Here is a 24,350-nt window from a genome sequence, read left to right as displayed (position 1 = left end):
AGCATTCTGTGCCTGTCGAACGGTTCATGGGAAAATGGAAGTGACCTTGTGTAACTCAACTGGTGCTCATGCAAGGCGCTCCAATTCCTTCGGGTCGAGTTTGCGCTACATAAAACTGCAAAAACAAACAACAATAGATTCGACCCTGCAAGTGCACATGGCTCTATTCTCGAATCAATCCCTTTCAAAAGTCCACCCCTAACCGACGGGCCCTCTGGCGGGCCCTCTGGCTCCCTGGCTCAATACATCACACACTACAGGCCGCTTATATCCCTGAGCTGTAGCATAGGGTGGCCTATGCAGTAATGCAGTCGCACACGTTATGCACATCTGCATATGCGTTTTCATAAGTGGGTGATCTAATTAGGAGCCTAGAGCAGAAAGACACACAAAAAGTCAGAAGGAGATATAACTTCTGCCTCTCTCCGCAGTGGCGTGGTGAGCTGCTGGCACGCGATATGTCCGGCCTGGGCCCTGCAGATCAATGCAGCCTCAGCCCCCAGCGCCTATTGTAGCTCGGGCTCCTGTGAGCAGGAGAGCGAGGTGGGGGGCGGGGGGGTGGGGGGGTTCTGACGTAGGAGTTGACGTTGGTACCGTGAGTAATGGTGCTTGCGCTAGAATTGTGTTTCACTTATTATAATTGGTTTCTCGTGTGGTAGTGGAGATATGCGCACCAGGGCAGTGTTTACGCGTGCTCGGTGATGTCCAGGCCAAGACACAGATCATGCTGACAATGCAAGGTGTTTGACATGTCAGAGAAATGTGGATTCTGGCAAGGCAGTGGGGCTTTATGCACCAGAAATATGTGTAGAGGCCTGGGAATGGGGCTCCCCGATTCCGGCTTGACTCTGACACTTTACATATGGGGTTATATTGACTCAGACATGACAGCAGATCATTATACATGGGGCAAGGTGGATTTCGGGGCAAAAATGGTGAGCACCTATCTCCTCATTCTGGGTTTGGCAGCATTATTTAACATACAGGAGCAATGTGGCAACTACCACTGCAATGTAATCTTTTCACAAGGGAGCGGTGTGGCATTGGCATAATGCCAGTTACTGCAACCTAATGGTTACCACCCATGTCTCAGAATTGTGCCTGTGCAGCAGTCATTAGGACACCGAGCGTCTCCTCTCGCAATGACTGGCAATGGCCCTAAGCATCATAGATCACATTTCTTGGGCTGGTATTGAGCAGCTCTTATGGTAGACCAATATTTCTAGTTTCATGTTGTTAGCAGAACAAAATCCCCAAACAATAGTAAGCATTATATCCTTTGACAGAATTTAAAAGTGGTGGTGTTCTTCTTCTTATTGACTTCTCCATGGGCATTTACTTAGGGGGAACAGTCTATTAGACTGGTGGTGCATTTAAAGTGGCCCAAATGTTTCCATGCTTAGCTTCCAGTTTTTTTAAATTCCTGGCACACACTTTTTTCATAGGTGCATAACTTTGGGGAAATACTGCTCAAGATAATCATAAGTGTCACAGACCCTAAGTATTTCACTAGTTCTCCTTCACAACTGTGTGTAAATCCAAAGGCCATTCTCCAATGTATGTGCTTGTGGTCTCCACCTTAAACATGGTAAAAGTGGCTAATGAATGAGTACCACATTTACTTTACTTATAAGTCCCTGGTATATGGAACTATCCATACTGAGGACCTATAAATTATATGCTACTAGTGGGCTGCAACACTCAGTGGGCCACCCTCTATAGTACCCCTTTAAAATACGCTGCAGGCCTGCCACTACAGCCTATAGTGCTTTTTAGTTTTCACCTGCACAGCGCTTGCACTGTGAGCGCAAAATATTTTGCATAAATGTATCTTAAAAGGGACTTACATCCTGCCTTCACTTCTTCTTCACTTCTTATTGGTCCTTGTGCTTGTCACTTTAATATTCCTCGTTTCTATTGGCTATAGCCATTCTATTCTCTGTTCTTCCATATGTGTTTCTCTTATCAGTTTCCCCAAGAGCAAAGTACTGTATTCATCCACTTTTGGTGGGTGGAACTTCTTTTGTTCTATTTCGTTTGCACCACGTTTTTTTTGTTTAGGTTGATACCTGCTAGACTTTTGCCTTAGACATTTCTCATACAGTGCAGTATAGTCATGCTTCCTACTTGTTGATACAAGTTTCGCTGCACGTTGTATGCCTGTTGAACGGCTGTAGTTAATCCTCCTTCATCATGGACCCATACTTTCTAGCCAAGTCCAGAATGGCCTCTGCGCTCGGTTTAATTTCTACAACCTATGTGCATGCATGCAGAAGCGTGCCGCTGTTTACAAATAAAAATGAGATTTGGATAGTCCCTGCCCTTATTAAGCAGAAGCAGATGACAGTTCTAGTGTAGGTAGGATCGAAATTTGGCCACATGCAAGGATGGAATTTCATCACTCTCCCTATCTGGGTCCTCTGGACTTTATTTTAGTGCCTCTAACTACCTGTTATAGGATATTTTTACCATCTTTGTCATCGCTGGCACCACCGTATTCTTAATCCCAGCTGTGAGGTGAAGAAAAATTATTTGTCAAGGCTATATTTGTATGGCAGCGAAGTTTGAGATGCTACAGTAGTTAGAAAAGTCACTAGGAGCCCAAAGAAAATGCAATGAATAGTACAGCACCACATGTCTTTCTATTCATTCTTGCTGCGGGCAGTGTTTATTTTTGTTAGACATAAGTAATTTACTCAATCAATCAGTACATTTGCAGACCACACAACTCACCCGTGAGGGTCTCAAGGCGCTGGGGGGGCGGGGGTGCTGCTACTGCTCGAACAGCCAGGTCTTGAGGAGTCTCCTGAAGACCAGCTGGTCCTGGGTTTGTTGTAGGCGGATGGGGAGGGTGTTCCAGGTTTTTGCAGCGAGGTGAGAGAATGATCTGCCGCCGGCGGTCGCTTGACGGATGCGGGGGGTGGTGGCGAGGGCGAGGTCAACGGAGCGAAGCTGGCGGTTCGGGGTGTAGAAGGTGAGTCGTTCGTTGAGGTACGCGGGTCCAGTATTGTGGAGAGCTTTGTGAGCGTGGGTGAGGAGCTTGAAGGTGATCCTCTTGTTGACGGGGAGCCAGTGTAGGTCTTTCAGGTGGGCTGTGATGTGGCTGTGGTGGGGGATGTCGAGGATGAGGCGTGCAGAGGCGTTCTGTATGCGTTGTAGTTGTTTCTGGAGTTTGGCTGATGTTCCTGCGTAGAGAGCGTTGCCGTAGTCCAGTCTGCTGCTGAAGAGGCCAGGCTGACTGTCCTTCTGGTACCGGTGGGGATCCATCTGTAGATCTTGTGGAGCATGCAGAGGGTGTTGAAGCAGGAGGAGGAGACGGCGTTCACTTGCTGGGTCATTGACAATGCAGAGTCCAGGATGACTCCCAGGTTGCATGCGTGGTTAGTGGGCGCCGGTGCAGCTCCCAGTGCGGCAGGCCACCATGAGTCGTCCCAGGCGGATGGGGTGGATCCGATGATGAGGACCTCCGTCTTGTCCGAGTTCAGTTTCAGGCGGCTGACCGTCATCCATTCGGCGATGGCCTTCATTCCTTCATGGAGGTTGGATTTGGCGGTGGTGGGGGCCTTGGTGAGGGAGATGATCAGCTGGGTGTCGTCGGCGTATAAGACGATGTTGAGGTCGTGCGATCTGGCGATGTTGGCGAGCAGTGCCATGTAGATGTTGAAGAGTGTCGGGCCGAGGGACGATCCTTGGGGTACGCTGCAGATGATCTTGGTGTCTTTAGAATGGAATGGGGGAGGCGGACACTCTGGGTTCTGCCAGTGAGGAAGGAGGTGGTCCAGTCCAGTTCTTTGTCACGGACCCCTGCGTTGTGGAGGCATGTGCGGAGGGTGTGGTGGCGGACAGTGTCGAAGGCGGCCGAGAGGTCCAGGAGGATGAGGGCCGCGGTTTCTCGGTTGTCCATCATGGCCCTGATGTCGTCCGTTGCGGCGATGAGGGCTGTTTCAGTGCTGTGGTTGCTGCGGAATCTGGATTAGCGATGGGTCCAGGATGTTGTTCTTTTCGAGGAAGGAGGTCAGTTGCCTGTTGACGATCTTCTCGATGACTTTCGCCGGCAACGGGAGGAGGGAGATGGGCCAGAAGTTCTTGAGGTCCTTGGGGTCAGCTTTGGGTTTCTTGAGTAGGGCGTTGATCTCGGCGTGCTTCCGGCTCTCTGTGAAGGTGGCGGTCTCGAAGGAGCTGTCGATGATCTTGCTGAAATGGGGTGTGATGGTGGAGCTTGCTTTGTTGAAGAGGTGGTGCAGGCAGGGGTCGGATGGTGAACAGGAGTGGATGGTGATCATAATTTTGATGGTGTCTTCATCGTTGATGTGGGTCCAGGAAAGCAGGGGGTTGATGTTGATGTGGCTTGGGGGCAGTTAGTCGGAGGTGTCTGTGTCTGTCGGGGGGGCCTGGTTGCTGAAGCTGTCGTGGATGTCTGCGATCTTGCGGTGGAAGAAGGTTGCTAGGCAGTCGCAGAGGTCTTGTGATGGCGGGATGTCGTTGGAGTTGGAGCTGGGGTTGGAGAGTTCCTTCACAATGTTGAAGAGCTCTTTGCTGTTGTGTGCATTGTTGTCAATGCGCTCTTTGACGGAGGTCCTTTTGGCGGTTCGGATGAGTTGGTGGTGTCTGCGGATGGCGCTCTTGTAGGCTGTGTTGCTGTCTGGTGTCTGTTTGTGGTGCCACTTCTTCTCGAGCCTACGGCAAGCCTGCTTGGATGCCTGGAGGTAAGCAGTGAACCAGATGGCTTTTCTGTCAGTGTCTGTTCGAGGGTTTCTTGATCGGGCGAGAGTGTTGGCGCAGTCATCGATCCATTGCCTGAGGAGGGCAATGGATCGATGAGGGTGGCGGAGTCGGTGTCGGTAGTGTCCGTTGGTGGGTTTCGGGCAAGGGTGGAGACTAGCTGGTCTTCGGTGACTTTGCTCCAGCTGTGGTGGGGGGTCCGTTGTGTGCGGTGGTGCGTGGTAGGTTTCTCGAAGGTGAAGTGGGCGCAGCAGTGGTCGGTCCAGTGGAGTTCGGTGGTGTGGCTGAAGGTGACGTGGTTGCTGGTTGAGAAGATGGGGTCGAGCGTGTGTCCAACGGAGTTGGTGGGAGTCGTGACGAGCTGTTTGAGTCCAAGGTTGGCAAGGTTGTCGATCAGGGTGGTGGAGTTGCCGTCGTTGGTGTTCGAGGTGGAAGTTCAGGTCTCCGAAGAGGATGTAGTCCGTGGACGCCAGGGCATCCGGAAGTCGGCGATGGAGTCGCTGAAATTCAGCCGGGGGCCGGGTGGTCTGTAGATGAGGGTGCCTCTGAGGGTGCTGTTGGGGTCGGCATGGATCTGGAAGTGCAGGTGTTCAGTGGTTATAGGCGTGTCGTCGGTGCTGGTTGAGATTCTGAGGGTGTTTCTGTGGACGATGGCGATTCCTCCTCCGGTTCCGTTGGTGCGTCAGGGATGGCTATGGCGATGTCGGGTGCCGAGGAGGGGTTCATCCAGGTCTCATTCAGGAAGGCGACGTCTGTGGAGGTGGAGTCAAGTAGGTCCCAGAGTTCAATGGCGTGTTTGCGGGCCGAGCGGGTGTTGAGTAGAAGGCATCGGAGGCTGTTGCAACCTACCCCGGTGGGCGTGGTGGTGGTTTGGAGGTTGGTGTAGCGGAAGTTCCGACAGGAGAAGGGTCCATGGGTCCGCTTTGTGGTGGCCCGGAAGCAGGTGTGTGATCGGCCGGCGTTGAGTGCATGGAGGGGGCTGGCGTCGTAGCGGTGTCGTGGCATTTTCAGAAGCCAGGGGGTCTGGCGCTGGGCACGGTCCAGGCGTGGACGGGCACAGACGGGCTTGCCTTTGGCACGCCAGCGGCGGGGCTGCGCAGTGGCCACAATAAGAAGGGGAGGTGGGAGGGAGGAGCAGCTGGGAGGCAGGAGCGGGACGAATGGGTGATCGGGGGGGGCGGGGCCGCAGGGGAGGCAGCAGCGGGAACAGGAGCGCCGAGCGGGTGGAATTATCAGAAGGGCACAAAATGGCACAAAGCAATACAGGAGAATAAAACTGAAATTACAGCACAGAACAGAGCAAAAACACAGTGCGCAGACAGGAAAAAATAAAGGGCAGAGCGAGCGCACAGGACCTGTGGCCTACCACTGGCCACCAGGGATGAGGCGCAGGTGGTAGCCTGCGGGTGGAGGAGGACCTCGAACTTCCAGCAGAAGCGGCAGCAGTGGGCTCAGGGACACGGACACACAGGTGGTGCTGTGAGGTGTGGGGAGCAACCTGCCTGGAACAGGGTCAAGGGTAGCTCTCCTCACCGCGCAGTGGCCGCCATAAGAAGGGAAGGTGGGAGGGAGGAGCAGCTGGGAGGTGGGAGCGGGACGAATGGGTGATCGGGGTGGCGGGGACGCAGGGGACGCAGCAGCGGGAACAGGAGCGCCGAGCGGGTGGAATAAGCAGAAGGGCACAAAATGGCACAAAGCAATAGAGGAAAATAAAACAGAAATTACAGCGTAGAACAGAGCAAAAACAAAGCGGGCAGACAGGAAAAAATAAAGGTCAGAACGAGCGCACAGAACCTACGACCTACCACTGGCCACCAGGGATGAGGCGCAGGTGGTAGCCTGCGGGTGGAGGAGGGCCTCGAACTTCCAGCAGAAGCGGCAGCAGTGGGCTCAAGGACACGGACACACAGGTGGTGCTGTGCGGCGTGGGGAGCGACCTGCCTGGAACACATACCTGTATGCTTGTGTAGTCTGTAGGCAGTTTTTCTGCTTGAAATACTAAGTAAGCTGTGCTGCTCACTATCAGTCTTTAATTCTCTGTCTAACCTACAAGTCAGTGCAGCCTATTAGTTATCTTTTGCCCACACTTTAATGTGTGCATTATTACAAGGCAGGTCACTCAGTCCATTTGTGTCTTCTAGGACTGTGGAAACTATTCCTTAACTATATCCCCACTCTTTGAAGTTCTGGCACCCTTCATCTCAGCAATGGTTTGCTTGTAAGCCCGTATCCCAATTGCTTACCAAGCTACAACTTACAACAAAAAGCTGCTTATATCATTAGGCTTTCCTCGTTTCAGTTTCAATTTTGGGTGAATTCTGGTGGTGTTTTTTCAGTGTTTTCCAGTGATTTCAAAACCTCAAAAAAACAGTGCTTTTCAGTGGTTACTCATTTTCGCCCCAAAAAAACAACTGAAACGGTGTTTTACCGGTGTTTATGGGACGCTTTGCTTTTATTATTGTTTGCTTTCTTAATTGGTGCATGGAATATAGACAGTCTATGTACAGTGTATATGAGGTTAAAATACATTTTTACAAGTCGAATTTATTGTAGTACACCATACAATATTTTTTCAGTGAATCTTTGGTCATTCGCGCTCTCTCTTTCGTACCCATGTACACTTTTATTTGGGAAAAGGCCCTCTCGACATTGGCACTTGAGACTGGCAACGCCAAAACAGACAGTACACAATTTGCCAACTCTGGCCACTGACGTAGCTTTCCATGCCAATACTGGTGCACCTCAAGGTTGACATTCTCTGGGCCAGGTTCTGCGACATATGCGTTGAACTGGGTGCATATGCCCTCCGAGGTGTTAAAGCGGTCAAAAATGAAGCTGTACTTCGCAAAGTCTGGAGAAAATTCCCCTTTATGGAAGGGATCTAACACTTGCGCAGAGTACCAAAGTGAGGCTTCATTGGCTTCAAACGCCATGGTTGGTGAAGGGACATTTCTATGTATCATAGCTAGCCATTTCTCATGCATTGTGAAATAAAATTTCCTGAATTGGTCCTCAACGCTTCTCTGCATACCAAGTGGCAAGCATTCTAACAGGGAACATGTTGCAGTGCCAAAGTCACTAAAAGTGTCGCCTAGCCTACTCTCGAGGAGATGTTTGACATCTACACCAATTATGCTGAACACTTGGTAGACCAGGGTATTTTCTGACTCTAGTTTTTTGATTATGTCCACTACAGCAGTCATGTTTTCCTGTAGGAATCTAAGAATGCAGTACAATGTACTTTTTTTTACATCGCTATCAATATGCACCCGAAGATCCTCACATTTCTTGCCTTTTGCATCATCACTAAGCAAAAAATCAGTAAACGGTCGCCACATAGATAAAATTGCATTCACGGCCTCTAGGACTGAGAACCACCGACTAAATGACACAGTTGGGATTACTTTTTCTTTGCTGCCACACAAAACACAAAATGAGAAATATTTGCGTTTTAGTTCCCGCGCATAACGAAACAGTGCACCTGAATGGACTACAAAATCAATAGCATTCTTCATTAGCTCAGAAGATTGTAGAGCTGCTTTCAGCATACCATCTAGCAAGTGGCATGGATCTCTTACAGGGAAACACTTCAGCTCAGGTATTGCTTTTGACAGGTCATCACATAACTTTTTCATATACGTAGCGGAATCGCTGCAAATACAAACAATATCACTCCAATCTTTGTTAAACTTGGTAAGAACTCTCTGCAGCAGCATTCCAAGTGACACTGTGTTGCATGTTTCCAGTACATCTAGATCTGCCATGATGGTACGTCTGTACAATCCATTTTTTGCATCACAAAATGTGATTAGCACTGCCACTGCTGGGTCGCCACGCATCTCTGGGGTTTCATCAAGCGTAACAGAGATCTTTACATCACCTTGGAGTAACTCTGAAATATGTTCAATATCTGCAAGGAACACCTCTGGTAGGTATTTGTCATACATTTGTGTTGCTCTTGGTAATGTTTTGCATGCTGGTGCACGCTTGCGGAACAGATTCCCAATGGGTCCATCGGCTTGGTGTAAGCTGGTTCCAGATTGCACTAGGGCACGTACAAATTCATGTGCCACATCCATTTCTTCCTCACGTTTTCTTTTGAAGCGTGTCATTGTCTCAGCAAGAGACATCTGGCATAGGCTGTCGCTATTAGGTGGCTCTTTCAATTTCAAGTGGGTCTTGGTGACAAGATGTTCAGCAATTAGGCTTGCAGTCTTCCCAGTTACTATTGGGACAGTCACTCTGCAAAACCTGCAAATTAACATCTTTTGCCCACGCACTTCTTCAACCATGAAATCTTTGTTTTCCAGCACATAATCTTCTGCCGTCTTTATTCTGCGGGGCATGTTGTTCTGCGCAAACTAGATCATAAAAGAAACACTTAGAAACCGGTTGTGTACTGTTGAAAAAATAACGATGCCACTAAACAGGCTGCCAACCAATTGGTGAAATTGACGAACACATATTTGAGGCATAGCATAAGAATCCATTTTATCTTTAAAGCCTGATGACACCAAACAAAAAGTCTACCCAGCCACCCTAATGAGACTCTCAGTCCAATCTGACATGAAAAATGCGTTTCAACGATGGGCACAATGTGGCTCAGATTCCTCGCTCTGGGACTCTCTCCCTTGTCCTCTTGGCCTTGAATTGACTAAGGATGCGAAAGTCTTCAAAATGTGTTTGTTGCAATAGCTGACCTTGAAGCAAAACCTTCAGCCATCAGGGCTCTAACAGGAACATTCACGAAAACTGGCAAATTTCAGTTTCTAAGTGCTTTTGATTTAAAACATTAAAAATCTGTATCCTTGGTACCCTAAATGCTTTTTAACCAACATGCTGTTAAAAAAATCGGTTCTGGGTGTATGCACATTAGCTAACCTCCAGCTTGCCTAAAAGTGATTAATACTTGGTGGTCAAAAGTCCTTAGGCCAATTTCACGCTTTAAAAAAGTCCAAATAAATGCGATGTATATACAGATGCAGGTCAGGTAACCTATTGTCAGGAGAATGTGCAGCTTAATGAAAGGGGAATGTTGAATCCATGTGTACAGTATGAAACATTCATATACAGTTCAACAGTAATAAGGACCAGCGGCGTAAATATACCTACATAGCTCCCAGATGCGCAACTACAGTCAAATTTCGGGGGGGGGGGATTCTTCCAGCAATCGGCAGAATGGAGATGCAGGGGCTCTAAGAAGGGGAGAAAAACAAGAAAGCCTCGTTAAGTAAAATGGTCTTTTACAGACCTGTGAAGTACTCAGGTGCGGTTGTAGTAAGACAGACGCCAGAACACAATAGCTCCTCTCCCCCCCCATGTGAGACAGGCAGGGGGCCTGGTGTTGCTCTGGCCCTTTGGCCATTCACACCTCGGCACCCCATTCTCTTGTCTGTCTTCGCGCCCTGCACTCTGTGTTGCACTAAACAATGTCAGGAGAGGTTGTACCGCAACTGGTGCTCATGTAAAGCACTCTGATACCTCCGGGTTTTTGTGTGCGCTATATAAAACCCTCTCCCCTGAAAAATTAAGCCCAGGAATGCCTGCAAAGATTTTACACTTCCTGCCCAGAAACGTATACATTCCATTTTTAAACGTACGCCAAATGTTCTCAACAAGACTTCACCAAATTCAGAAAAGCACACTGAAGACAGAGGCCTCTGTGTACAACGTTCGATGACATACTGGTCAGGCAGTTTTATCATGCTGTCCAAACAATTAACATACACATTTCGCAAAGACCCATCCATGATAGGCACTTCTTCCCTATAACTTTTGAACGCTTTCATCAATTGGTTGAAAACCTTTTGTGGTCAAGCAAAAGTGGAATACATTTTATGGCAACGTAACGTGCATGTTCGTCGAATTAAGAAAAAAGGTTTTTTAGCAAAACCCAAAATACTTTTCCTACAGTTTACATGTTCTAACCTTTACTACAGAAAAGCTGCAACCACTATGTAATGAATTTACATGGAGATGTTATTGATAAACACGCACGCAGACAAAAAATATACTATTTAGAGGCTTTACTGGCGCCTCTGTAGTTATGGTTAAATCTAACTTTGCACAGGAGAAGCGTTGTGGTTTTGCTACTAACTGTCAGTCAGCTTTTTTGTTTTGCACTTTTCCTTAATAAAACAACAGCTCTCCAAAAACAAGTTACTCTCCAATCTACAAAATCAGCATATTTATTTACATGTGCACAATAACTAGTGTGTGCAGAATACAAGTTAACCTTCTTCATGAAACACAACGTCTAATAAATATACATTGTCGACTTTGTAAGAAAGAAAGAGATGTAGAGCAGGGTCTTGGCGAGAACATCCATGCCAAATTTTCGGGGGGGCTGAATCTTTTAAGCCATAGGCAGAGTGCCATGCTGTGAATGAAGCCAGGGACCCGGGCCTGAATGTGGCACGGTGGGACATGCAAGACGGAGACAGTCAGAGGTGATGAGCAAGGGAATGGTCAAAAGGAAGATGGAGGAATATATACCTCGCGTACACAGTGTACACTGCTCTGATTCACTTAAATAACATTCATAAAGTGAGTGGTTTAGTGAAGAGCCTGTGCATTAGTCTCCTCCATGGTTTAGTCATAATAGCATCCTATGTACTGAATCTCGACCAGCTCAAAGCCAATCAGTGGCAACGCTGCCCGGGACACCCAAGTAGCGGCACTGTTAGAGCAGAGACAGTCGGAAATGGTGCAAAGTTTTCTAAAATGAAACTGCTCGGCCACGTCATCCTTTGATAACGGTAATGGCTTGTATCCATCTGTGGGCTATCGACTCGTGGTCCCCGGCTTCTGTTTGGGCAGGTATATGAGTGCTGCAATAAGGGCTTGCCTACAGGTTTGATTTGCAGCTTGATCGAAAACCCTCACCCTGCGCAGCCTCGATCTACGCTCGGGTAGGTAGCAGGGCTAGGCAGATACAGATGACATGCGCGCCTTGACTCCGACTGCACCCCACTTCGCTTGATTCCCTCAATCATGTTTTATGCCCGTAAATACTAATCGTAAATCATGAGGGCACAGCATAGGCGCAACTAGAGCCAACTTTCGGGGTGGGGGGGGGTAAGAAAAAATGTCGGGGGGGGCTGAATCTTTTAAGCCATAGGCAGAGTGGACCTGCAGGGGCTCTTAGAAGGGGTGAAACAACAGCGAGGCCTCATTAACATGCAAATGGTCTTTTAAAGACCTGTGAAGTGCTCGGGTGCGGCTGTATGTGCGCCGGGAACCAGTCTCATCCCGGGCTGCCACACACGACGGGGGGGGCGAAGCCCTGTAAGTCCAATAATAATTTTTTTACACTGCTGCCGCTGCCGGCTTCTAAGCAGCTTCGAGTCTGAATCCAAGTGCTGCCATGCCATGCTGTGAATGAAGCCAATCAGTGGCAACGCTGCCCGGGACACCCAAGTAGCGACACTGTTAGAGCAGAGACAGTCGGAAATGGTGCAAAGTTTTCTAAAATGAAACTGCTCGGCCACGTCATCCTTTGATAACGGTAATGGCTTGTATCCATCTGTGGGCTATCGACTCGCGGTCCCCCACTTCTGTTTGGGCAGGTATATGAGTGCTGCAATAAGGGCTTGCCTACAGGTTTGACTTGCAGCTTGATCGAAAACCCTCACCCTGCGCAGCCTCGATCTACGCTCGGGTAGGTAGCAGGGCTAGGCAGATACAGATGACATGCGCGCCTTGACTCCCGACTGCACCCCACTTCGCTTGATTCCCTCAATCATGTCTGCACTCTACTTCAAAGGGGGTGTCACAGGGACAAAATTGTGCAGCAAACCTTCGAAAGGGGAAGGTTTGTTCAGACTGGCTGACACAGATCGGCCGCAGTTGCACAAGCACGGAGTATTGTAAATAAACGGTGCCTGCGCCTGCCGTGTGGTCTCTCTCTCCCCTCGTCAGTCCCCAGTGCGCCGAAGGGTGCCCCTGGAGCTGGGGGACCCCCGCACCGCGGGGGCTGCGCGGGGCCTTTGTTACGCCCATGGATGTATCCACCAATAGCTCTGGGAGTAGTAATGAAATCACCTCGAAAATGCCTAAAGGTGGAAAGATGGTACAGTCTCGTTATATGCACACATTAACTAAAACGAAAGAACTTGAGGAGGTGGGCCTGCATATTGACGCAGATCTTCCAAGCACTCTTACGGAGATTATTCACTTGGCTTTTAAGCAAAGAGAGTACTTTACAGAACCAGCACAAAATTGAGGACACCGAAGGCGTGGATGCTGTGAAACCGTGGTATGGGGACATGAACACACACACTTTCCACTTACCTGCTGGGCCTTGGAGCACTTGGAGCACTGGTGGTCGTCGTCTCGTCGTCGTCTCGTCGCCGTGGGGGTATGAAGTGCGCTGCGGTGTGGTGTGTGGGGCCAGACAAAGTCCGGACAGCATTTTCAATCGGACCTGGCCCCACCCACCAACCTTGCCAACCAATGTGTGTCCCCGAAATTAATGGGGGGGACACACGTTCCAAACTGCTCTGTTCTCGGGCCTAAATTGGGGCTTTGCATCTAACGCTTTGGCTCCATCAAGTGGCCAAGTGGTGCAACAGCAATGAAAATCAGTGACACTCGGTTTAAACAGAGTGCGCTGATTTTCATCCGGTAGGGTACTGTCGTTTAGATTCGGTTTAAACCGAATTCCGGACAGCCTATTTATCATATAGATGAAACATAATGCATTTACCACTGCTTGTTTAAACTGATAATTCGACCTAGCAAAATAATTTGCCAGACCTAAACTTTCCTTTTCAATACTTATAGGTCACCCCCCAAGGTAGGACCTGAAGGCTCATAGGGCAGGGTGCATGATATTTAAAAAGTAGGACATGTATACTGACACTTCCTTAAAGTGATACCCCCCTCCAAGAGGTGCCTCCCTTGTTTCTGGACCCTTGGCTGGTTCCAGAGTGTACACCTCCAACTTGCGAACTTCAAGAATTGGGATCAAGTTGAAAACCCAGATGTTATGGGCTCTTTCCACTTAAAATGAACCATCTCAGTTCTCCTCGTGAATCTGAGTGGACTTCCAACGTGAGACTTGCATTCAACTGCGGATGCAACGTTCCTGGCTACAGACTCTTGACTTCACCTGTATGGTGCTCTTCATGTTAGCAACGACCATCCCGCATTTACCTCAAACATGAAGATATAACTAGCAAACAGCTCTTTGCACCAGCAATGAACTCCTAACGATCCAACTCCAATAGTCAACCAGATCTTTGCAATGACAGCAATCTCTTCGCACCCCCTGCCAACACGAAGCTCCGGCTCAGGCTCCCTGCTTGAAACTGGAGACTTCAAAGGTATACTTTCCACCGGGACGAGCCTGCTCCCAGTTCCAGCTCACCCTGCTGCCCAAACAGCAGGGCTCCCACATCTGCCATTTGTGCCTTTCTGCTGTTTTTGCCTGTTTTTGCCCTGTTTACCTCTGTATTTGGCTGTTTAGTCCTGTTTAGTCCTGATTGTAACTGCCGGTTTAGTCTCCACTGCAATCGTTTTGCTAAGGGCCTGATTTCGATCTTGGCGGATGGGTTACTCCAGTGGTTCCCAAACTGTGCGCCACGGCCCCCCGGTGCGCCGTTAGGAGTAGCCAGGGGCACCATGCACGATTTGGGAAAGAAAGCGTGTGCTGAGGAATCTTCTTATCATGTAGTTGTGAGAATGTGAGCAATTAACTATATATCAGCCTGAAGGCAGCAAGTGAAGCTTATTTAAATTACACTCAGCCGCAGCGCAACACATGGGGGAGTTTCAAATGCTACCTGTGTATCCCGAAATCATGGTTTGGCCCAAGAGGGCACGGCCGCTGTATGCGTGTAGGACATGCTTTCACGTAGCCTCCGCATATGCAGCAGACTGTCGAGCGTTATTGTTGCTCGTGTTCAGCTGCGCCTCTGAGGACCCTGTTCACAACTTACAAGTAGGTTTTTTGCACACTAGAATACTCCTTGCTTTAAGATTAAATGCACAGAAGGGGAACATGAAAAAACTTGTGACCCCCAAGCCAGTGTGTTTATGCTGGCTGCTGTTCCTGCACATTGTTCTGTGAAGAAACACCGCGCCGGAATTTACTAGGTAGAAATTGCAGTAGGCATAACACCCGCACAGGACCCACTCCCGGGTGGCCTGCCAACTTCCTTGCAGACGTATTACCAAAACACAGCCAACACGAGTTGTAGTTTGTTGTGGTCGTTGTTGGCTGCAGTTTTATTACCATTATATACAAACTCATTTTTTCTGTCCCCTGGGCACAATTTTGTGTGGCCAGGGTCATAAATCATTAGCACGGCTTAGCATAAATCATGTGTCATACACCATCCGTGTGTCATAAATCATTTGTGTCATGACAGCCCTAAATTGAGCATCATAAATAATTACCGTCACTTGTCATAAATCATTTGTCGGTCATAAATCATTTGTTTGTCATCACTTATTTGCATATCATAGGATCGTACATCGTGTGTCATAAATCATTTGTGTACCATAAATCATTTGTGTCATGAACAGTCATAACTTGGACGTCATAAATCATTTGCATTACTTTGTCGTAAATCATTTGTCATCCATCATTCTTGGTCATAAATCATTTGCTTGTCATACCTCCTTTGCATATCATAGAATCATAAATCACCATGACAGTTCGTTATTCCGCTCTCTTATAGGCGTCTCTCCTTTCTTGCCACTTTTGGGGTCCAACTTGTTGTTGGTTTCCATGACCCTTTGCGTGTGGGGGTAGCCACTCCCCGCAGTTAGGACCCAACTCGCTACCTTGCTAGTCTCTTTTGTGCCGTGCCGTCTGGCTGGGTCTGGGCTGCGAGCGCCATCTCCGTTTGCTACACCCTTTGGTCAGGCCTACTCACCCTGCCGTACGGCATCCCAGAGGGAGTGGCCCTCCTTCTACAAACTGCCCTGTCGGTGTGTCTCCATAACCATCCGTTGTACCTCTCTTATCCGCCACACCGCCAGGGAGGCTTCCGTCTTCCTGCGGCTCCCCCCTCCTTGTGACGCTCGTAATGTAACTTCTGCTGCTCTTTATATGCAGCCTGCTGTCAATGGCGTGCTCTGCTCTATTTACTCCAGGAGCCCCTTAGTGAAAGTACATCATGGGCCTTAGCCACCTTCTGTGTCTATGTTCACTTACCCTGTGTAAAACTCGGATAAAACACATACACATTCTGACAAAGCAGAGCTTTGGCAAGGAACAATTATTTCGTGCTCCTACATATATATATATATATATATATATATATATATATATATATATATATATACACACACACACTTGAAGATGAAGGATCACAAGAAAACAACAGCCAGCCAGGGCATACACACTTTTTTTTTTTATGCCACAGTTTCATGCCGTAAATGAAAGGCCCGGGGCCTCATAGCTGCGAAAACATGCGCACAGCCATAGAGATCCCTGAAGTGATGAATTCGGTGGGCCGTTCTGGTGAATTGAGCCCAGAATTTCGCCACAGTCAGACATTCACTTTTAAGAGTGATAGTATTCTTAAAGAAGTGCATGTCGGGCATTGCTAACGTCGAATAGCACTTCCGGGACAGGGAATTTGCAATACTGGATGAATTATAATTTTGCTAGCCGGTGACTGTTGATTACACTTGATTCCAATTTTTTTTTTTTTTTGCACTATCTTGACCCGGCGGTATTGGGTATCAGAGCTCTATATATGAGCTCCAGTTGCGCCAGTCAAAGACACCTTCATTTCTGTTAGGCACGGGGAGAGGAAGAGACTTGCCCCAAATCACTGGATGTCGAACGTCATTGCCCACAACTCGAACCCTGTCCCTCAGCTTCGCGCTCCACTGCTCTAGCCGTTAGGCCAGGCCCTCCCCCTTACAGAGATTTTTCCGCCACCAGACATGCCGAGACTCGAACCACGTTTTAAAAAGTCAAAGGTAGCGCTGGACGTGAACCTACCTCCCTGAGAATTCTGGTTCTGGAAACCTTCTCCACATTAAGCTCGACATTTAGGATTCCGGGCACTTTACACGCACACCAGTTGCATAGCAGACAAACACATTAATTTCTGTGCATGGGGAGATTGACTGATCTGCCAGAATCACAGGCTGCTTGAGCATTCCTGCCAAGAGCCAGGTTCCCCAATTTCACCGCAATTCGCCATCTGAACTTAATGACTGTAGGGCTGCCCCGGGACCACAAAGGGGTCGCTGCCAAGAGGGTGGCCCCCCTTAGTGCCACAGGATGGCACACGAGTCAGCCACCCAGTGTTTGGGACCAGCGAGGGTCCACATGCCCGTGTCACTTCCGGGCAGGAGGGGGGTGCGGGGGGCGAGGTACTTATACCTCTCCCGCTCACTGGTCACCCTCTTTGTCCTGCTGCCCTGACGCCGTTTGCACCCTCCGCTGCCGATGCACGGCAGAGCAAGTCGCTCCCCAACTGCTCCATGGAGGAAGAGGGTGTGACATACGGGCCCGCAGTGGACCCGACTGCTACGGGTGGAACCCCCACGGGGTCGGCCTCGGCGGTCATGCTAGGCCTTGCATGACTTTGCCGTCTTTTTACGCCTGCATTTCCTCCTGGCCACGTCGCCTTGGGTGGTCAGCAGCGGAGGAAGAGCAGAGTCTGCGTCAGGTGGGTGCACCTCACGGGTCCCACGCTTCTTAAAGAAGGGAGATGTGGCCTGAGGATCAGAGCTCCTGAACTTTAGAATTGAGGAGCCACATAAACCCAACCCGTCCGTTTGCCTTCTGAGCTATTGCTGGCGTGGTGACTACCGGGACAGCTTCCATATGGGCAGCACGTGTAGCCAGCTATGACTTCTCCAGTCACAAGTTGTTTCACCCTGGGCTGTTTTTCTGGGATCCTTGCAGTCGCACGGGGCTCAGTGCGGTTGCGGGAGCAGGGGTAACATATAAGCAGCATGTCTCGGTAAAAGTGCGTCTCTGGGGGGAGCACTTTTCACTCCTGTATGGTCCTGCCTTTCTTTACTTGTAGCTTGTTCCGCCGTGCTGGGTTCAGGTGTCTAGAGGCTAGCGCCGATAAGAACAGCGCTACCTTCCTCCTGAGTTCGCATCGCATCCCCCACCCCTGCCTCCCTCACACTCTACCGCTGCGTTCCGGTGGTAGAAATTGCGGTATAAAGCAAACAAACTGGAAAGGGGGGGCTCTGGGCCCCCACGCCTGCATGGCAGTGCGGCGACCTCCCCCGAACTTTGCGGTGGTGGGGGCGTGTCCACTGGGGCGCGCCCTACCACCGATTGGCTGCTTACGCGACCCGGATGTCGTTAATCGACATCCGGGTTGGAGGGGAGGGGGGGCGGGCCACTGGGGGGGATAAAGAGGTGGGGAGCGCCCAGGTGACCCCCTTGTTGCCTGGACGCTCCCCCACAACGGACGTGCCCCGGCGTTCAGGGCGTTAAATTTTCCCCACCCACCATCCCTGGAGTACGTGGTTGATGCGTTGCTAGTCCGACTAGCGGACATTGGGCGCGGTAAACTGTTAGGAAATGTTAGTTTCTGATGAGGTTTTCTTTTAGGACTTTTTCTCCCATTGTAGCGAGCAATATTGTATTGTGAAGTTATGTTCTTGATTATGCTTTCTCTTAGGCCTTTTTCTCCCAAGGTAGTGAATGATACTGTATTATGTGTAACTGGTGCAGTTGTGTTTAGGCCTTTCCTTCCCTTGCAGCTTTATGGTGTTATACATGATGTGTGATTTTAGTCAGTGTAGTTGTCCTTTAGAATTTTCTCCCATAGGTCGTCGTATTTATTAGGTATGGGGCATGCGGTAAGGTCATGACCGGTGAGCAACTATTTGAAGGTCTGAGGGGGCGGGCATCATCCTACGGAGGTGCCCGCCCAGGGGGAGGGGCCATTGGCCCCTCCTAGAACTTCAGGGGCAAGGTAACTGCTGCTTCAAAGGGGCGCGGGTTGGGGAGTCACGCTTTCCTTAGGCTGGTAGCCACCCCGCGCGCGCATACTCATGACGTCACCGGATGGCGCAGAGTAAGGGCCCTCCTTTAGTGGGTAAATGAAGTTCAGGGCGTGGACCGGGTAATTACCGGGCCCGGCTGCGCATGCGCACACCTGTAGGGGAAGCGCAACTAGTAGGACCTGACACCGGTTAGCGACCTTGCCATATGGCCCAGAAATGTTAGTATACAAAAATGCAGAGGAGGATGTTAGACTCGGTTAGGAAACAACCTGTATTAGAGTCTTTGTTAAGGATAGTCACTCACACCTGTTGACAATAATGTATCTAATGTCCTGCTGATTTTTGTATAACTGTTTATCATGCAAATTTAAAAATTTATTGTTTTGTACTTAATAAATACGGCCGGGGGGTCTCGCGACCTCCCGCCTTCCAAAGATACCACGTCTATGTGCTGTGTCCGGGGGTGGTGTGGTCATAGGGGGAGGGCGGTAGCCAGTCACTGACCATGTGTGATCCCGAGTGCATTGGAGGGAACAGGGAGCCGGGACCGGGTCAGGGAGTGCTTTCACCAGCACTTTCATTGCGTGGTAACCACATGCTGCAACGAAACACTTCACTGTTAGCACAACTTGTCTCTGCTGTGTCCTGCCTGTGGCGTCTGAGCAATGCTGGGCACGGGCGGGAACGGGGACAACAGGTGTAAGGCAGGGGTGGCGAGCGGGCAGCCTGTCTTGTGCTTACCCCGCCCCCATGAGGACCTAAACTTTATTCCTCAGTCCCGGCCAGACGAGCAGCATCTCAGAGTTTGTACATTTTGAGCGCTGTTTTTCGATGTGTGGTTTGGCCTGGCCTCTTTCTCTCTCCTCTTCACTACACATTTCAACTGGTGGCTGGGGCTCCCCGCAGTTGTCCGCTCTGCTAGCCGGTCATGGGGGTTTGGGGCGGCATTGATTTGCACAATCATGTGGTTGCGTGCTCAGACGCGTGTAGGCCAGTGTACATGGGATGTGGTGAGGCCGAATTGCATGTACCACGGTTTTGTGGTGACCGCAGGGATCAGGGCCAGGGTGCGAGCAGCCCCTGCCCTGCACCCCGCGATGTCCACGCGGCTTTGGGCTTAAGGGGATGTGCGCGTTGTTCTTTGGGGTGGCTTAGTGTTTTCCCTGTTCAAGGGATAGTGATACACATGCTGTTTGGTTCACAGAGTTGTGATTCAGACTGTTTGTCCCGCGACGAATGCTTGGCCAATCTTGCTATTGGTCCATTAGGTTGGGCGTCTAGGTTGGTAGATAAGGGGCGGGGGACTTCTTTGCTGGCAACAGTGCAGATGGAAAGGTTTTAATGCATGCAGTGTAAACTCTTATCCAGGGTTACAGCCCTTAGGCATGCAAAGAACCAGTGACTGAGCTTCGCACGATCGTGCTCTTGACCGGATCGTACGCGGTGATTGACCGCATCACACCGACACAGTTACACCTCTGTGTAGACTGCGTGACATACGGCCTAGAGCGGTTTTCCCCTACGGGTATCTAACCTATGTGCCCCTGTTCTGCATGTGGCAGTACTCTGTATGGGCCGTCACAGTGTAATGCGCTTGACGGCATTTATCACTAGACTCCTGAGAGGTACGTCGTTTTGTAGAACTCGGGAAACAGTAGTTTTCCTGGATGAGCAACGTTCGTCTCCTCATTCAGGGCCTCGTAGGGCTGTTAAGTGACCCATATTGGTTCAGTTTCCACAGCAATATGGAGGTAACTTCGATTGGTAGGTTGGGAATGGGTTGTTTTACTCGTGGAAACATAGATTGAGGGTATGTGATTAAGCATTTGTTCCTGCTTTTAAATGCACAGGTGGCATGGTTTTCAACTGGTAACTATACATGTGCACTTCATCAGTGCCTGCTTTTCTTTGTTATTTTGGTCATGCCGCTGGGATGTTGGCGAGGAGTCTTCCTTCCCTATCGTTTTGTTTTGTTGTGGGCCATGCCTTGGTCTCAAGTTATATTATGCGCTGGGCAAGCAGTTCTGCAGGAGAAGGGCAGCGCTCTGGATGCACAGTTGGCCCTGCGCCAAGGGAACGACCGAGAAGTTCTCGTCGTATCCCAGGGAACATTTCCCCAAACTAGTCATACCTCTAGTAACTCCTACAAGGGGGGCAATACTACCCACCAAACTACAGCGAGAAAAGGGAACAGGAGTTCACCTGAGGAGACTTAAACGTTGTTACCAACTGGGGTTCACAACTAACCCTGGGAGTAGGACTACGCTACACTCACGTAGTTTGTGTAGTTTGCGCAACTACGCGCTACACGAATTGCACGTAGCACAGTGCAAAAACGCGTTGCGTAGCAGGCATTTTTTGCTTGCTTGCGGTCCTTAACGTTAAGTTGGCGACCGCGAGCAAGCAAAATGACACCCCGGCGAGACTTTTTCCTTGTTCGCGATCAGCATAATCAAGTTGCTGATCGCGAGCGTGGAAAATAAACCTCCCAGTGAGATTCTCAACGCGTGGAGGTCAGGTTTCTCATTGCGAGTGGTCGCGTATGCTCGCGACCGCTCGCGATAAGAAACTACCAGTCCGTGTTGAGAGAACTGCCGCTCGAGTACAAATCGAGCGGCAGAAAACGACCGCTTGCACTGTGCAAGATGCCGTTTGCAATGATTGCACAGTGCGGACAAGCATCCGGCACTGTGCAATCAGTGCAAACAGCATTTTCCCTACCGCACTACGCAGCTCGCGTAGCTACGTGTAGCTTGCGTAGGGCGAAGTGCACTTCGCGTAGGGTAGCGGAGCGCTACTACGCAAACCACGCCCAGGGTTATTCGCAACTCTGCCCTGGGTAGCAGAACAGGCGATTAAATGCTTTGGGATACAGCTCGAATGCATGTGGTTATCACTAGTAAAGATGAGTTTACGAGCAGGGTGACAGGTAAGGGGTGTGTCCCTGGGTCACGCAACTGGTGATCACAAGTGTAGATGCAAGGCGTAGGGTAGGGGATCATTCCTATTGGCTGCGGCAGTAGTCCTTGCTGTCCACGCAGCGTGAGGCAAATAAAAGCGGGGGTGCAACTGGATTTACATGGGCAACCGTGCTGCTCTGAGCCTGGGGCACACGCAGGGGATGCATCGCCATGGTTTGGTAACAATTTTCTCATACCACCTACTTTTCGGCCCGACTCGGGGCACATATTGTCAGAGGCTGCAAGATACCACTTATATATATCAATGTCATTCACATTAAAGGGGGACTAACTTACACAATATTGGGCACAATGCATTCATGACTCTTGGACAGGGGCAGGATCAGTGTGGAATATGTACTGTTTGGACTGTGCTGTTTGTCCTCTCTAATTTCAATAGCATTTATGAACGAATGAGGCCCCATCCACTGAGGGAAGGGAAGGGTAGATGCACAGATAAGTGTAGCGTATTTGAAAATCCCATGAAGGTACTACTTCCTTGGCTCAGTCTGATCAGTTCAGAATGGAGGAATTTTTAAATTCTTACATGATAGCCACAGTTGTTGCTTAATTACCTGATGCAACTACCAAACAGCGACAAAGCCAACAGTCCTGGCTGGCCACAGCTCCTAGGTGACAGGATGAGTAACCACATGGGTAGAATGGTAGAAGACTTGTCTGGTCCTCATTGAGGGATGCATGGAGGACTTATTCACAAAGTTATCGGCAGATCAGTATATGTGACAAACAATCGGTTTTGCACACATCAGGGGGGGCTAACATTTTCTCCCCGTCTAGTTAGTCATGGGGTATGCACTTGTCAAATTTGTACCTTGTTTAAACCCACAAGGTGAGAAAGTCAAGTCTGGACTTCCGAAAGTGTGGCATTGGCCCACCACTGCTATTTTCAGCAGCAAGTTCAAATCTGGCTGGCTGTTTTTTTCTGGTGCGTGGCACCGTCACTTAATTGTCACCACCGGCGCCTCTGATAGTCTGCCACTAGGTGGCACTGTCTGGCTTTTAGAGAAGACCACTACAACAGGCACTGAGTAAGTCAAGATCATTGTTGACTATTGCCTTCTGCCCAAGCTATCCTTTTAGCCTTGGGGGGCCTGGATTGCCTCATTTGTCACACTTCGAGTTCAAGTTAAATAGAGGCTTGTCAGCTCTGTAATTTCGATTGCGACGTTTGCTGTGCTTCAAGGACAGAGGTTGAATGTCTCCTGACAAGTTCTGCTTGCATTTTAGGTTTCCATTGGGTTTTGGTGATTACATTATCCTATCACTTGCGGTCAGAGAAAGTAGATAATCTGGTTGGATATAGCAGTGCATGATCTGGGACACTTAGCAGTACAGCCGGCAAACATGAAGCACATAGAGCGTCATCCGGAAGGGGGAGGCAGATATGTCAGTTCTGTTTGGACAAATGCTCCTGTAGTAAGAGAGCTCCGTGGGTTAATGCGTGCATGGCAAGGATCTGGGGGTAACCAGCGAAGGTTTGCTTCCTGGGTTTGTAAAGTTGATGAGACGGGCCAAGTTGTGCTGCAAGACACCGTGCATAATCTATAGGTCACAGTTTTGAATACTAGCACATGTCGTGCATAATCTATATGTCACAGTTTTGAATACTAGCACACGTTCTATGCACAGTTACTATTAGGTTCTGATTCCTCTACTCCTGCACAACATCACATATATTGTACATTCAGGACACATGTTATACGTTCCACCGACCCCAAGGAGAGGTAACCACGCATCTTCAGCGATGTCAATCATTGCGGGTCAAGAGGGGCGAGTAGGGGTTGCAACAAGACACCTGCAGCAGGGAGTGACGCCAGGCGGCAAGGAGTTGGTGAGTAAATAGGACTGGCAGGTCCCACTGGGAGCCTGCCACCTGGACACTGCAGGTTGTTTATGGTGATTTCTAAGGGCTTAGGAGGGGTCATGGCAGAGTAAACCTGGGCTGATTCACCTGCCGGGGGTGGTGGTGGTGGTCCGTACCTCATTTCACAGGATCACTCCCTGTTGGGTCTATCTAACGATCATTCCAATTGGCTTTTAATTTACAGCCGCTCTTGTTTTGCCATACTGTGAGTAGGTTAGCCATGGACTTTAATAAAGTGCTGCAATGGCCCACTAATGCTATAGTATGGCATCTAGTTTCCTGGTGCTATATTGGACCACCATTAGCACCAGCAGCTGTCACATGGTTAGCAGTAAAGCTTTCTTTTATTTCGCCTGGGATTGGGGCTGGCAATGTCATCAAACTTTGCGGCCAGAAACGGAATAGACAAAGACATATCTGTGATTGTGCAACACGCACTCAGCAGTAAAGCAAGCTAAGTTTCAGAAGAATCCTGGTACAATTGGTGCAGATTGGGGTGTACAAATTCTCCCTACTTCCACGGATAGAATAATTTCACAGATACACGCACATGCACTCATCATACACTTGGGCCCATTTCACTAACATATACTCAATTACTCTATCAACGCTGAACCTGTGGAAAGAAAACTCCTAAACACCCTATATCTACACTGAGGCCAATAGGATCAGTTTGATGTTATCCTGAGTCATGATCTAAACAGTAATCTAAACACCAATAATCAAATAGAGAACTCAATAATTGACAAGAAATAACCACCAACACTGTATTTAAAATTATGGTACTTTATCTAAAATTAGTCAAAGGAAATCAATCAAAGTAAAACATTATTCTCATAATT

General features: G+C 49.3%; 2 protein-coding genes across 2 annotated transcripts in view; one reads left to right on the top strand and one right to left on the bottom strand.

Moving 5' to 3' along the window:
• LOC146855735 (uncharacterized) overlaps positions 1-24,350 on the top strand; it is a 276,683-nt gene that overhangs the window by 176,717 nt on the left and 75,616 nt on the right. The window lies entirely within an intron of this gene.
• On the bottom strand, positions 7,254-9,068 carry LOC146855736 (uncharacterized). Its single transcript, XM_085650649.1, has one exon. The coding sequence runs from the start codon at positions 9,066-9,068 to the stop codon at positions 7,254-7,256; it is 1,815 nt and encodes a 604-aa protein (XP_085506775.1).

Source organism: Triturus cristatus, chromosome 4_1 (genome assembly GCF_964204655.1).
Source record: "Triturus cristatus chromosome 4_1, aTriCri1.1, whole genome shotgun sequence".
NCBI classification, from domain to species: Eukaryota; Metazoa; Chordata; class Amphibia; order Caudata; family Salamandridae; genus Triturus; species Triturus cristatus.
Note: the sequence above shows the minus strand (reverse complement) of the source record. Positions and strands in the feature narration are given on the sequence as shown.